The sequence below is a fragment of the Ursus arctos genome, unplaced genomic scaffold (genome assembly GCF_023065955.2).
Source record: "Ursus arctos isolate Adak ecotype North America unplaced genomic scaffold, UrsArc2.0 scaffold_22, whole genome shotgun sequence".
Lineage (NCBI taxonomy): Eukaryota > Metazoa > Chordata > Mammalia > Carnivora > Ursidae > Ursus > Ursus arctos.
The window spans coordinates 60,669,365-60,684,673 of record NW_026622897.1 but is presented as its reverse complement, the minus strand read 5'-3'; the positions used below and the strand labels follow the sequence as shown (position 1 = coordinate 60,684,673).

General features: G+C 40.7%; 1 protein-coding gene across 1 annotated transcript in view; it reads right to left on the bottom strand.

Moving 5' to 3' along the window:
* Window positions 1–581: 581 nt before the first annotated feature.
* The window catches only part of LOC113245804 (olfactory receptor 1030-like), a 101,612-nt gene continuing 86,884 nt past the window's right edge, over window positions 582–15,309 (bottom strand). The window contains exons 3-4 of the mRNA XM_026486107.4: window positions 7,389–7,521; window positions 582–2,195 (exon numbers count right to left, since the gene is read on the bottom strand). Of these exons, the coding sequence (XP_026341892.3) occupies window positions 1,248–2,183 (936 nt within the window). The 5' untranslated portion in view covers window positions 2,184–2,195; window positions 7,389–7,521 and the 3' untranslated portion in view covers window positions 582–1,247. The remainder of the gene's footprint in view (window positions 2,196–7,388; window positions 7,522–15,309) is intronic.

Here is a 15,309-nt window from a genome sequence, read left to right as displayed (position 1 = left end):
GGAGCCCCTTAGCTTCTTGATTAATTTTAAATTTCTATGTAATTGAGTGGTGAGATACGTTCTTAGCTATTTTTGTAAAAAATTCAAAACAATAATCACATTTGAAAACAACTTAGAATATCTAATGGTTTATGGCAGCTTTGTGCATCTTCAGAATTATTTTGGATGAAGTATTAAAACTGACACTTGGAAAGACCTAGAATGCTCATATTCTTGCCCAAAGAAAAGAAAAAAAATTAAAAGAGATTTTTCTCGCTCCTATCCTCCACAACAGCAAGAACTTACAGATTTATATAGATCTCTAAGAAAGTGGGACAGTCAGATCTGTGAAAATAGAAATAAAGAACATGGAAAAGTATTTCTCTAGATCATTCAGATTAGTTCAGGCAATAATTTCATTTCTCAGAAACATGCATACTCTGGCCTGGTTCTCTTAGGAGACTCTCCCTCTTTCCCTTTCTTGAGATCAGGTAGGACCCCTCCCTCCGCCCTCCCCACCACACTGCACTGCAGCTGTGCTTTCCAGAGCCCAGAGAAATTAAGCCCCGGCTGTTGAATAAATAACCACTTTTAGCATCTCTGAAAGCAGCCTAAACCTTATCACTTCTAATTAAACAAACAAAACCCCCCCACATTTCACTGATTCGTAGTTTTTCTGTTCTTTCCTCCCCTTATTCTTGCTATAATACTATTACTTCTACTGTTCATTTTAAACACGCAGTATTTCAACTACGTTTAGATTAAATAAGTTTTCACGATCTGGTCTTGAAACTTAACTACCATCTATTGTAATATGTTATGAAGAAATACGTTTCAAGACTAACAAGTGATTTGCTGCAATATAGGCCGTTTTAAGCTAGAAAATGCTTCTAATAACACAGTCAGTCATGTGTGGGTTTTGTACTCAGGTTCAAAAATTTATAGTTTCACCCAGAATGTTGCTTTTTGAGGATCTTTCCAGATTTAGAGTTCATATTATTACCTAATTGGTAGTAAGCCACTTCATTGTCAACAGAGGAAGGGTGTAGCTCTTAACTGTGTAGCTTGTAAATCGATTCTGATTAGTCCACGGTAATTGGTTGGATTCAATATCACCATGTCAAGCAAGTGGCCCGGTACTTTTGGTCTCTAAAAAAATCCGAGCTGGCTTGGCTGCATGGCAACGGGCCTGCAAAATTTCAACCATGTTGGTTACCCCGTGTCAGCATAGCCTACTTTCCCAAAGCTACGTTCTGACAACTCGCTCACTATGGCTCTTTGCCCTCCAGCATCTTTCTCAGGGTGTCCTTTACTTCCGTGTTCCTCAGGGTATAGATCAGAGGGTTGAGCAGGGGAATTACAAGACTATAAAACACAGAGACCACTTTGTTGTACTTCCACGAATCCCCTGCTTTGGGTTGCTGCAGGTACATGAAAAACAACGTCCCGTAGAAGATGATGACCACAGTGAGGTGGGAGGCGCAGGTGGAAAACGCCTTGCACTTGCCTTCGGAAGACTGGATTTTTATAATGGAAAAGAGGATGCAAACGTAGGAGATAAGGACGGTCAGGAGGGATCCAGTGAGATTCACTGCTGAGAAGATCAAGAGCTGCTTTTCTTTGTTGCCGGTGTCGGAGCAGGAGAGGGCCAGGAGAGGGGGGTCAGCACAGTAGAAGTGGTGGATGATGTTGGAGTCGCAGAAGGACAACTGGAAGGTCAGAACTGTTTGTATTACAGAGTTGAGGAAGCCGTAGGTGTAGACCCCTATCACCAGCTCCTTGCAGACCCGCTGGGTCATAATGGCTGTGTAGATCAGGGGGTTGCAGATAGCCATGTAGCGGTCATAGGCCATCGTGGCCAAGAGGAAGCATTCGGTGGTGGCGAAAGCACTGGAGAAGTACAGCTGGGCAAAGCAGCCTGAAAAGGAGATGGTTTTTTTCTTCACCAATAAATTTTGCAGCATCTTGGGCCCAATGGAAGATGAGTAACAGACATCGATGAATGCCAGGTGGCTGAGGAAATAATACATGGGGGTGTGGAGCTTCAAATCCACCTTGATGAGCAGAATCATGCCAAGGTTTCCCACCAAGGTGATGAGATAAATGACCAGGAACACCGCAAAGAGGGGCAGCTGGAGCTCCGGACGGTCTGTGAATCCCATAAGGACAAATTCTGTCACTGTGGTCCGATTGCCTCTTGCCATTTTGTTCTCTCTCTTGTTGGAAAAAGAAGAAATATGGCTTCAAAATGATTGGACTAAAAATAAAAGCTTCTTACCTCTTTGTTCCAATGCCAGATGACGGAAATTTGGCTTCACGATCCCAACGGTTCAAGAATGTCATGAGCCACGGGGCTTTATTCTGCCGAAACAGACTCAGAGAAGTCGGAGCCCATTCATTTTCTCTTTTGATGGAGACTGACCAATTGACCTCCAAGTAAGTTGCACCCAGTTACACACCCAGCAAGACTGTACGAGAATGCTGGTTTTCCCACAAACCCGAAATCTTACCAAATTTTAAGCCTTTGCCACCATGATGGTGAATATTGGGCAACGCATGTTGTCTTTTTAAAAATGATGAATAGGGGTTATTAGCTTTTTTTCAAACAATTATCTGCATGTGTATTTCTTTTTCACTTCGGTTCGGTCCTCTTGCTAATTTTCCTATTAGCATTTTCTTAGCTTTTTATTTACGGGGCCTCTGTTTATTCAGGAAATCAGCCATTGTTTGATACATGTGTTGCAAATTATTTCTTAGTTTGTCACTCAACATTGGTGTGGTATTTTTTTCCTTTGTGCTGCACAGTAAATTTTAAAGGGTTTGGCATCAACTTTATCAATCTTCTTTTTGAATTCTGATCTTTGTGACATAGTTAGATAAGCTTTCCTTAATTGAAAATGATGTTTAAAATTATCTCTTGCTCTATTCCTGGATTTACCGGATTTAATTTTTCATTACAATCTTTGCTCTATCTGGAGTTTAATTTTGACATAAAGAATGAGGTAGTCAACTCTTTTCACTTATTTATCCAAAGAGCTAGCCAGGTGTTCTAATGCCATTTGTTGGTGAAACAATTTTCCAGCTGATTTTGTTGATTTGAAACTCCAGCCTTATCATATAGTAAAACATTCATAAGTCCTTGGGTCAATTTCTGATTCGTTTTCTTTGTAGTGTCTTCTAGAACAAGGACCAAACATTTAAATACAGTACTATAGAACTGATTTTGATATCGGGTAACAAAATTTCTCGCTATTCTCACATGTATATTTTCCAGATGAACTTTGGCATTATTTTATCAAGTTCCAAAAAAAAAAAATAATCCTGTTTTCACTTAGAATGCTATTGCGTTGAATTGGTTTGTTAATTTGCTGAGAATTGACAGCTTTACAATCAAACTTCTGTAAGGTATGTACGCCATTTATCAATGACTTTCCTAAACAGTTTTAAAGTTCTCTTTAAACTTACAGATAAACATCCTATATGTTTCTTTGAAGTCTATTTACAAATGTTGTATCTTTTTGTAACGATTGTAAAGGAAGTTTTTTCATTTTGTGGTTTAATTAAGGACTGTTTATATATAGAAAAGCTATTGATTTTTATAAATTAATTTTATAACTATCTTCTTTACTATAGTTTCCTATGATTTAAAAATAGTTCTTAGTCGATTCTTTTGGGTTTTTCATATACAGATTCGTAGAACATGAAAAAGATATGAACTTCTTCCCTCACTTCTGTATAGGATCTCTCATTCCCTCCTCTTTTCACCTTGTATTGGCTCGTCCTTCCTGAGTAGTATTAAAAATAGTGACAAAGGTGGCAATTTTTACCTTTTTTTTTTTTTAAGATTTTATTTATTTACTTGACAGAAAGAGCAAGAGAGCACAAGCAGGGGAAGCAGTAGAGGCAGAGGGAGAAGCAGGCTCCTTGCTGAGCAGGGAGCCCAATGTGGGGCTCGATCCCAGGACCCTGGGATCAAATTTTTACCTTTCAGCCTCTTAAAGCGTGCTCCGAAAGCCCCAGGGGACTCTCAGGCACACAGATGACAGAACGGCCGGTGCAGCGGAACTGATGTTTGAGAAAGACAAGGCTTTAAAGAACCGCACGTATTTGGTGTGGTTACAACACAGGCTCCCTAGAAGCAAGCCTGCCTTTGACACTGGCAGGGCCCAGGGCAAGAATAACAAATGGGGGCCTACATATCTGTGCCTTAATAAGTAAACGTTAAAAGTAAAGATAACGATTAATAAGATGTACTCTAGCCCTCCTCCTCGACAAGTACACCTTTGCAATAACCTGGAAGGCGGAATCCTTGTCGTTCCATGCTGGAAGGAGGTGGTGAGAGAACCTGCCTCTAGCCCACGCTTGTGGCTGCACGCATGTGAACGTGCCAGCCCCCATGCTTGCATCTGTTCACACCCCTGCAAAGAGCCATCCCTTGGCTTCTCTTAAGCCCTAAGTATGGGGACATCATCAGCACTGTGGCTTACCCTTCTAAGGGCGATCTGGGAAAGAGACTCTTGTAGACTCTGAGAGCCATCTGGGCATGGGATTTTAGGGTCTTGGTACCTGGAAGATGGTCTAGAAAGGAAGGATAGGATGAGCCAGGGGGTGGGGGGCACATCTCTTTGGCCTTGTCCCATGGAGTGTGGTACAGTAGAAAGAGGCCCAGAATTGCCCTAAAGAATGTGGCCAAGGCAGGCTCCCTTTTGTTTGGCTGTAAGGACAGTACTGCCTATAAGTAAATGCACGTCTGGGCTAGATAATTGAGGGCCTCACCCATTTTGAGGAGTTTGGTCTGCATCCTGTAGGAAGTAGGCAGCCTTTGGAATGAACTGAGATGGTCATGGAAAATAGAAAGAACCTCAAAAAGTGAAAGATGGATTCAAGGAAGGCATTTTAGCAAGGGACAGTTGAGCAAATGTTGAGACAGAGCAGCTCAGAGCATGTCTGGGGACTGTGAGCATCCTTTCTGTTACGAGCAAGTACATCTGAAAGACAGGAGTGAGAAGCAAACTGGATGGGGGTGGGGTGCCATATTGTAGAGCTTCCCGTGTGAGGGAGATTTTAATAACTAGATCAGTAGTGAATGTGGACCCATTAAACATCAGAGCAGAATGACTTGACTGGAGCTGGGCTTCCAGGGAGTTCCTTTGGGAGCGTGTGCAGAGTAGACTGAAGGGAGGGAGAGAGCCGTCAGTAGGGACACCAGCGAGGATGGTAAGAAGGAGAGATACCCCAAAGGCAGAGTCTGTGCTGCTTGGCAATCGACCGAGATTCAAGTTTTAAGTCTGAGAGACCAGGATAATGTTAACCTGAGAATTGATAGTTTAATTAAATTTTACCTTCTCTTTCTCTTTCCTAAGGATCTGACAGAATTTAAATACACACACACACATGCACCAATAAAGTTGAGGACATAATGAAGGGAAGAAGAAGCAGATTTCCCACTGTATTTATAACAAGTCACTGTGAGGTAGTGCTTTCATAGAAAGAGAAAGTCTGGGCTAGGAGTGGAGCAGGAGGGAAGGGGGCTGAATTCAGTCTGAGCGGTGCTGGATGGCTACCACACAGGCGCAGATAGCAATATTGACGTGGGAGCCATTAATGGGCAGAAGATGGCAGAAGCTGTGGGAATCCATGAGACCATTCAGGGACAGAGAAATAGGAAACAGCAAGGGTTCAAGGATAGATCTTCGGGAAAATTATATCTTTAAGGTCTGGGGATAGGAGCAGTCGTCATAGGTGCCCTAAGACGTCCAGGCTAGCTCATATCAGGCCATGGTAAGGAACTGTTTAAGTACGGGCGTTTCTAACACTCCTGGCTTATTTAGGATAGACATGCCCTATTTTGCTGTGGTCTTATTTCTCTCAGTAATTGCTTAAAGCAAAACCGAACATTGAGACCTTCAGGAGTCGCACATAAACAATCTTACGCAGTAAAATGTTTGTTGTTCTGGATTCTGTGCCATTTAAAGGCAAGAAGACATTCTTTCTTATTTATTTCTAGAATGGGTCAAAACTCCCTGCCTCCATCCAAAGTATAATGGTTCTCACTTCAACTGTGATGCAGAACAAGTTAGTAACTCTAGAAGGACCCAAAGAGCCAATGGACTGACTCTAGCTGTATCGATCAGCTCTTGCACGACAGAATACTTTTCCTATGTTAGTATCATTGACATAATTGCACATTTGCCAATTCAGTTCCTGGTTAATGCATTCGAATTTCTAGATTTTTTAAAATTTCTTTTTGAAGAGCAAAATATTAATTCATCATTTATCCTATGGAAATGCTTTTTTTTTTTTTTTGATTCAAAAATCTTCTAATTGAATGCTGTTTCTTAACAGTTTTCAACCCAGTATGTACTCTGATTTTCTTCATGGGAAATTTAGTTTGAGGCTTACTGATAATATTTAGTCTGTTAGTTCTTAGAATATAGCTAGACCTGATGACAAATTCTAGGAAAAACAAAATAATAAATTTCTCATAACAAATATTTGACTTGTAATTTTCTACCTAAGAGAAAACTTACAGTCCCTTTAAAAAATAAAATAGCATTCTAATTAACGACTCTCAAACTTAGTGATAATAACCAGTGATTATTTAAATACTTTTAACATGCCAAGATTCATTCATTCTACTTTATACATTATTTTATTTAGTATATAATTATCACTTCCCCCATTTTCTTAATGAGGAAACTGAGGCACAGAAATATTCAGTAGTTTTTTCCAAATTCACAAAGTAGAGAAAGTAGATGAGACAGGATGTGAAACCGAGTAGGATGATTCTAGAGTCTTCAGCCTAAACTACACTGCCTCCCCGTTATGATTTCTTTATGATACAATTTATGTATATATATTAATATCTATTTATTTGCGAATTTAGATTCCTATGAGAAAATCTAAAATGAGTTCAGTCATGCTTCTTCTTCGTTTGTTCAGGCACTTGAAAATCTACTGTGTTTAACTAATATAGTCAAGGTTTGGTAGTTGGGAGTATTGGTTTGTGTTTTGCCATTCACAGTTTGAACAATTCCAACGACTTTGTTGACTAACCTAAGAACTCTTCTTGACCCCCGGGTAGGGAGGGGCACACGAACTACTTTGAGAATCTGGTAAAAACGAAGTATGTGTTTCGGGGAAAGTCTCACACAAATTCTGCATACGATTTCAGAGGCTTCCTGAGCTTATCAGGCCCGTGCTGCGGTTTCCTAAGAGAACAGCACACTGACAAAAAACCCAGCTTTTCCAAGTAAGAGTCACTCAACCCTTCCCCATTTGCTTCTCTGATGGAAGCAAAGCATACCTGTCCTAAAGCCCTGTCCTCGTCACAGCCCCAGCCCTGAACCCCTTCTCTCGACTGCCTTGTAGCTTTCATCATGGCAGCCTTGGAAATGAATAAAACTTACCAAGCACCTATCAGGCAGTCAGTCAGGATTTCCAACGTTCTGGAAGCATCCACTTCGAGTATTTCCAGTGAGACAAACAGACTTCGTCATGCCTGACTGGAAGACTTGGTTTCTGTGTTCCATCCCGACAAACCTGTGAGTATTTATAAAACGTCATGAGTCTGTTATCTCTTGTTATTTCAGAGCTTCCTGGGTACCAAGGGAACACTATATACAGAGTTTCTAGGAGATACTTTACATTTGATTCAAGCCACCTTGGGGAATAAAATCCCTGAATCATCCTGGTAGCTAATGATGACAGGACTCGCATTCTGATGCTTTGGTGCAGGCACTCGGGAAGATTCTCAAGTACACAGCCTTCGGTGTGATACTCGGAACTGTCTTCATGCCCCTAGCAGGGCATGTGCAGTGAGTGGACTTGAAGTTGTGGCTGGGGAGGGTGCCCAGGGAATGTTTTCTAGGGGACAGGGTAAGGTCATGCAAAGATTATATGACTAGGATGTACATATGGGACATTTTCATTTGCAAAGAAAAGGTGGCCTTGGCTAGCATATTTATCACAACAGACAATGAAAGAGCAGTCTTCATTTTTCCTATGGCTGTATATTTCCTGTTTGACCAAATGAAGGAATAAAATCATATTCAAAGCCAGGTCAGGAACTAAATGTTCTAATGGTTCCATAGGCCTCCTTCCCTTTCTCTCTCCCTTCCCCATTTCCCTCCAGACTGAAATTGGGGCAATCGGTACACTGGATGTGGCTAGGGGCAGTTCTCCAGTTTTTGGAACCTGGCCCTCTAAGTCATTAATGAAGTGACGTGGCACATCCCATAAAGCATCACTGCAAAGCACACTGCCCTCAACGTCGGCCTTCAAAGCAAGCCAGAGCTAAGGCGAGAACAGTCTCCAACCGGAAAGCTCATTTGCTGTCTCTCTGCATTTCCCAAGTTCATTAATTCACACCAAACAGGAGGAAGCTGGGAGAGAAATGTGCTTGTGTCAGACCTAGAGACATGGTTCCAGTGGCCTTTTCCAGTCAACTTTGCCAATTTAAATAACTTGTAGCAGGTAAATGTATGACTTTTCATTCTGCTTAGAGGACAGAATTTGTAGGCAATAGCATAGAGTGAAATGTAGGTTTGATTTGCTGAGTCGAAGAAGTCCATGGTTTTGCAAATGCCATATCTGACCGCAAGCAGGTTACCCTGACACCAAGCAACAGGACTTCTATTTTGAGAGTCCCTAGGACTATAGGCCTATCGTGAAGGCTGGAGTAAGGCACAGAGGCAGAGTCAGCTGAACTACTGCCTTTTCTGTCACATCTTGTGTCCAGTCCCAGGCCAAATGATAATCAATGTGCTTTTTATCAGGAATTGGTTTTTCTATGGAATTCTAATTCTCAAATGAGCCAATTATAGGAATTACATATCTGGGGGAGAGAAGGGGGGACAGCTAGGCCTCTTAAAGGCTGTTCTTGCAGAAAGCAGGTGACACTTACATCTTGTCTGAGCAAGTGCCCAGCAGGGGGAAGGTGAGGAGAGAAACTGATACCAACAAAGCTGAGGGAAACCAGCCATGGCAGTTTGGGGCCAGAACTTACACTGTGCCCCCTTTCCCACAACTGGGAAAGAAGTTCTAGATCTAGGAGTCTCAGATAGTCACCAGCGAGATTCTGAAGGGGAAGGTATCAAGGAGAATCTCTGGGTCATGAGATTTAATTGCAATTTTTAGGAAGGACCTGAATTGAAGGAAGGTACACAAATGATTCATGCATTCAGCTGGGGCCAAACTTTAAGAGCGGACATTCTCTGGGGATGCAAGAGTCTTGGTAATGTTAACGCCTGCAGGCAGTGACTAGTAGTAAAGGTGTCAGAGGCATAACTCAAAACCGCTAATACTTTGTTCTCCTACAACCAGGAACTCATACAGGTGTGATGATTCCCTGGCTGAACTGTGAGTTGCTGGGTGCTCTGAATTACCATGTTTGCCTTGGAGCAGCTGTCGCATTTGGTCTGAGACTTAATTATACATTTAGATTTTCCTTGGTGGAAAGTCCCCATATTAACAGTGTGGAGTAAGTTAAGCAACTGGGAATGTTCACTTATACTTCTGTCCTAATGTTACCAAAATTTAAATAGGCCCGGAAGAAATGTGGGTGTTATCATCTGAGCGGAAAAGTTCAACCTTCAGAGTAAAGAAAGGCTTCTTCACTCTTGTATTTACTGTCCTTGTATTTGTGAGTCATGCCCATGCCGTGACTTCCCATTAAATGGTTTCGTTACCTGGCTTGAGGAAGGCCTCTTTATGATCTGAGAAGAGAGACAATTTGGGCTGTGATTATACTGGGGATATTGTAATTCAGATGCCTGATTGATGGCATCTGTCCGTGACTGATTTGAGTGACATCAACATATTGACCTGTAGGATTTGTTCAGGAAGGTGTACAAGAGAAAATCATTTTGCAATAAAATGATACACCTAGTACTTGGAAATTAAACTTAATTTGATGTGTATTTTCCTTCAGATAGCAAAGCCTGCAGATGAAGTAACTCAGGATTTTTGCTGTTGACTACGTAAGCTCAAAATAAACAAGGTATGTTACAAACCTGAGAAACGAATGCCGTCTGTATTTACCACCCAAAGACCCCCCCCAGAGTGCAACAGAGAAAAAAGGAGTGGTATAAAGAAAATTTTTATTTGAGAAAACAATAAACAACCACTAAATAAAATTTCTAATATGGATGGTTACTTTTGTTTTATGTAAAACATTTTGATTTTCTGCATTTGATAAATAATTATTTTTGTAATTCATAGTATCCCTGTTTCTAAGGCCATGCGACACCAGTTCAGTTTGATTATTAACAGCAAGAACTGCTTTCCTTTGAAGTACGTTCAACCGTCTTTATCTCTGGTGCTGTCTCTGGGAAATTCCTTCCCTAACAATGCCTTGAGGTGTGTGACAGGGGATTCGGTATGCTCGTGGCCAGGGTCACCCCGTCCGAGTCAGGACAAGGCTTGAGCCAGTTTGTTTTGGAATTTCAAACAAGAAAGTTGGATAGACCCAGGAATGAGAAGTGGAAAATGTAGCTAAAAAAGGGTTTCAGAGAGGAGAATCATTGGGACTAAAGCCAGGTTGGGGGAGATGAAAACAGTCCTAATAGCACTAGGGATCTTTACAGAGACACTAAAAAAAAAAAAAAAAAAAAAAAAAAAAAGGCTGGTTCTCTGTTGATCAGAACCCCTAATATCCAAGAGCTAGAGTCCGTGGGACTCCATAAGACAAGAGATGGATGATGGTCCAGTCAGCAAGCAGCAGGAGAGAGGCTACCATTACATGTGCCCTTGAACTCAAGGGAGTCCTGGCCAGCAAGTTATTTTGGATTTCTTTACACACCACTATTGCATAGCTCACAAGGTGACCAATGGACATGGATTCGCCATAGGATACTCTGGCCAGGAGACAATCATCCCTGGTGAGCAGAGCACGTAAGAAATGAATCTGTATAAAGGTGCCCATGGCCACATCGGTTGTGCTCTGGAACAGGAGATGGTGCAGTATGCAGAAAGACAGCGCCCCCTGCAGACTAAAATGTGCATGAGACAAGGGAAATTGCAACCAAATGGGGGTATCAGAATTGTCTCCTGTTTCAGTGCCAGGATGACGACATTCAATACTAAGAAAAACACAAAGAGGGACCTCTGATGTTCTTGATCTTCTGGGAACTCATGGAGGAGGTGTTTGGGTCTGGTGCACCGAATTTTTTCATTTTGTTTGTTCTTGAATTTTTTTCTTCTGGATGAAGGTGGGAAGTGAGAAAATAGCAGACATTGAGGAAAACAATGAATAATCAGAGGGACTGAGATTAGATGTAAATAGCTTTGCTTCAGCACAGTTCTGGTGTCAGTTCCATACAGAGAACTCCCAAGTTGTTAATGTGTACAAACAGTGAACATGATTTTTTTTTTAAATGACAATTGCTCCTATGGATTTTTTCTTGTGCTATTTTCTCTCGCTCCTTCCTTGAATTACACCACTACAGACATGCCTTCTGGTAACACTCCACCTACGTTAGAGAACAACTGTAGCAATTGATTTCTGAAGAATAAAAACATCTGGGTAAAAGGATGGTCTAAAATGTTCAATGGAAGGAATTCTGATGCTATACCATGCTTTGATCTTTATCTAAGAAGATATTAAAATATCAGCTACCCAGTTTAGTACGTGAAAAAAGTCACACACCAAGTTATATCATCATAAAATTTCAAATCCTAAAAACTTTACAGAGAGAGAGAGAGAGAGAGATTTTTAAAACGGTATTAGAAAAGCATCAACACACCTCACAACAGCTATGCTCAAAACCGGAAGACAATCCATTGGTTCAAAATGCCAATGTAAAAGTATTTCTTTCCAGCCAAGAATTCTATAACTAGCCAAATCATTACTCAGTTGTGAAAGATAGAATAAATATATTTTCAAACTCGAAAAGAAGAAGATATCACTGGCATGGCACTGTTGACATCTTCATATGACTTAAAGCATGATGGTAAGATGGATAAAGATTGAATGAATCAGATAATAAGATGTTGGCATTTGGTACTCCACATATATCCTCTCCCCATGTACAGGCACTCCAAGAGCTCACCGTGTGTTCACTGCTGGACGGAACCCTCACATCCTTTTCTTTCCTACTGCTTTCAGTACCAATTTATGTGAAAAAATGCCCTTTATTGACCAACTGAATACCTAGAACTATAGCACTAAATAGCTAATTCTTGCTTCAAATGTTACATATTCTCCTTGTATGTTACACACATGCTCTGTTACATACTCAGCTCCATGATGGTCTCCAGCCATTCTATTTCCAGAATTATTTTGTCTTATTCACAAACACATGCAGTTAAGTCAGAAGACCTTTGTGCTTCAGTCCATGTACTTAGTTATGCTCAATTTCAAATTCCTTTTTAGCACATTTCATATTGCTTTTGAATTTGTTTTTGTACTATTATTATGTGTTTGGATACTCCTCCCCTGAGTACTTAATTTGTAAATGTACGAGCTTAAAATACACTTTGTGTGTAACTTGAAAAGAAAAAAATTGAAATATTCATCCCCTTAACTATTAGAGAACTCAGCTGAGAAAAGCAATCTGATAAAACAGGACAGAACAGGACAGGACATCTGTGATGATGGAACGTGAAAATGTCGATAATTGTTTTACTGTACAACAACCTAGCAAAAGATTCGGTATCTTTCTGGCCATGGGTTATTTCTACAAAGGTCATCTTTTTATAGGAGTTTAAAAATGCCTTCTTTAGCCTCATTTATGCTCTCCTAGCTTCACTGTAAGTCAGATTCTATTTGCTTGAAACCTACATCCTACCCTTCCTAGAATCTTTCTCATCTCTCACTTAGTCGACATGTGTACATTTGCCAGAATGCAGCTGACGTGGGAGATTATTTTCAAGCCTATGTTGATTCCTGAATGAAACCTGCCCAGATGGCCCCTCTCGGTGGTGGGGCAAGCTTCAGATTCTGACAGTACTTACCAGTCATCCATAAAGCCGTTAACAGAGATTTTAGAATTTTTATTAAAGATGCCAGGTTTGTTTAATTTCAAAGAGCCAGGGAGTTTCAGGCCGCAAAGTGGGAGAAGATGAATTTCTCCAGTAATTTCTGTTTGAATGTGTGTGTGTGTGTGTGTGTGTATATATATATATATATATATATATATATATGGTTAAGAATGTGTGTATATATATATATACATATACATATATATATATAGAGAGAGAGAGAGAGAGTTAAGAATTAATGACATCCCCTGTTGGTCTAATGCCCCTGTTATCTGGGGGAGGTGCCGAGCCTTGCAGATGTATTACCTTGAGCGGTTGGGGAGACAGAGACAGGCAGAGACAGTGTCTCACCTACCAGGTCTCTGGGGCTAGTCTTCAGTTCTGCACCTCAGCTTCAGTTCCAGATAGAGGAGATGTGAATCCCTGAACTAATCCTCAGACTCAGTGCGGTCTCTGAAATTGACTATGAGCTAAGGCTGCCCTGCTCCCCAAGGAGTCATTAAAACCATCTACTCTGCACCAACTAATCCAAACCCAAAGTCTAGTTTCAGCAAAACAACTTCCACATCAAAGGTAAGTAATTGTTCTAATGAGCTTGAACATGTCTTTGCTTATAATTGCAATAAGATAAGTAAGCCCTGGCTTCAGAGCCACCAGACTAGTAGGACTGAATAATAATGATAATAAAAAATAAGAGTAGCATCAGAGTAGTAGTAGTGACAGTAAATTCTAGTGCAAACATTCTTTCCTCCTCTGCTAGTGAAAAACAGTGAGTCACAGAGGCATCTGCGACAGCTGCAACAGTGAAGGGGCCAAGGTTCCAGAAGCAGGACAGTGCCCATTTGATTTTTTTTTTTGGAGGGAGAATGAGAGGGAGAGGCAGAGGGAGAGAGAGAATCCCAAGCAGGCTCCACACCCAGTGGAGCCCCACACAGGGCTCGATCTCACAACCCTGAGATCATGACCTGAGCTGCAATCAAGAGTCTGACACTCAACTGATGGAGCCACCCAGGTGCCCCACAATGCCCACCTTAAATTGGGTTACTTGTGGGGTGGCCGGCTGCCTCAGGCAGAACTTGCCACTCTTGATCTCGGGGTTGTGAGTTTGAGCCCCACACTGGGTGTAGATACTACTTAAAAATAAAATCTTTTAAAAAACAGAGTTATTTGTCTTGAATTGAAAGTGTTCTTTATAATTTGATACAAGGATCTAATTAGATATGACATGCAAATATTTTCTCCTATTCTATGTGTTGTTTCTTCATTGATTGTTTCCTTCAAAGCACTAAAGTTTTAACTTTAATGAAGCAAATTTACCTATATTTTCTTTTGTTGCTCATGTTGTTGATATCATTCCTAAGTATCCATTACTAAATCCAAGATCATGAAGAATGCAAGGGGAGGAACGTATATGTGTGTGTATGAACATGAACGGTGGAGGCGTGCAGAATGCCAATTGATGACTATATAAAAACTTTGGACCAAGAAAAAATGGTATAACCTATAGAAATACAAATTTTAACTGCCAAGTTATTTAAATCAGCCTTGATTAGAGTTACGACCAGAGGGCTCACATCAGTAGCGCAAATTCAAAAGATTAAGAAACTGCATTTTTAAGTAACAATAGACTCTGAGACAAAAATGAACTGAGTTCGCCATTACATCTTGCTGTATAGATACGAACAAAATGTTGGAAAAATATTTCTCACATGTGTATAATTAAAGGAACTGAAGACCTATTTTGAGGGGCTAAGATTCATATCTCTTACTCAGCTAGAATAATGTTGAGATGCTTATTGTTAAAAGACTTGCCTGTGAGATTCTACTTTACCTCTACTTGTTTATTGCTGTGTATCTTTCAAACTTGATACTTGCTTGTCAGCTGTGATAAATTAATTTTTCTTTTATTTTTGTAAAATACTGAACTAAACTTATTGTTTTGATAGCTAACCCTTGATTATTCTGTTCTGACCTTGTTATAATTAACGCAACCAATAATATCTGTAGTAATTCTCAGACTTGGAAAAACCACTGTTTTTCTCCTTGTAACAATTATGTTCAAATTAAATAAATAGGGAAAATAGCAGTAAAAGTTCTAGTCATTATTTCTAGTGTGGGGGGGGGCATCCTCCCCGGAACCACCAAGTACTTCTACGGACATTGACTGTCATACAGTTCAACTCAATTCTGACACTATCTACCTGGAGAGAACATCAGATCCTACAGGTTCAGGGCACAGTCCCACAACCCCCCCCCACCTCACTTCAGCTGCCGATTCCAAATCCAGGGACCACCTGTGCGTCTGACCCACCAGCTACAGAGGAGAGGTTCCCACAACCCCTGCTTCAG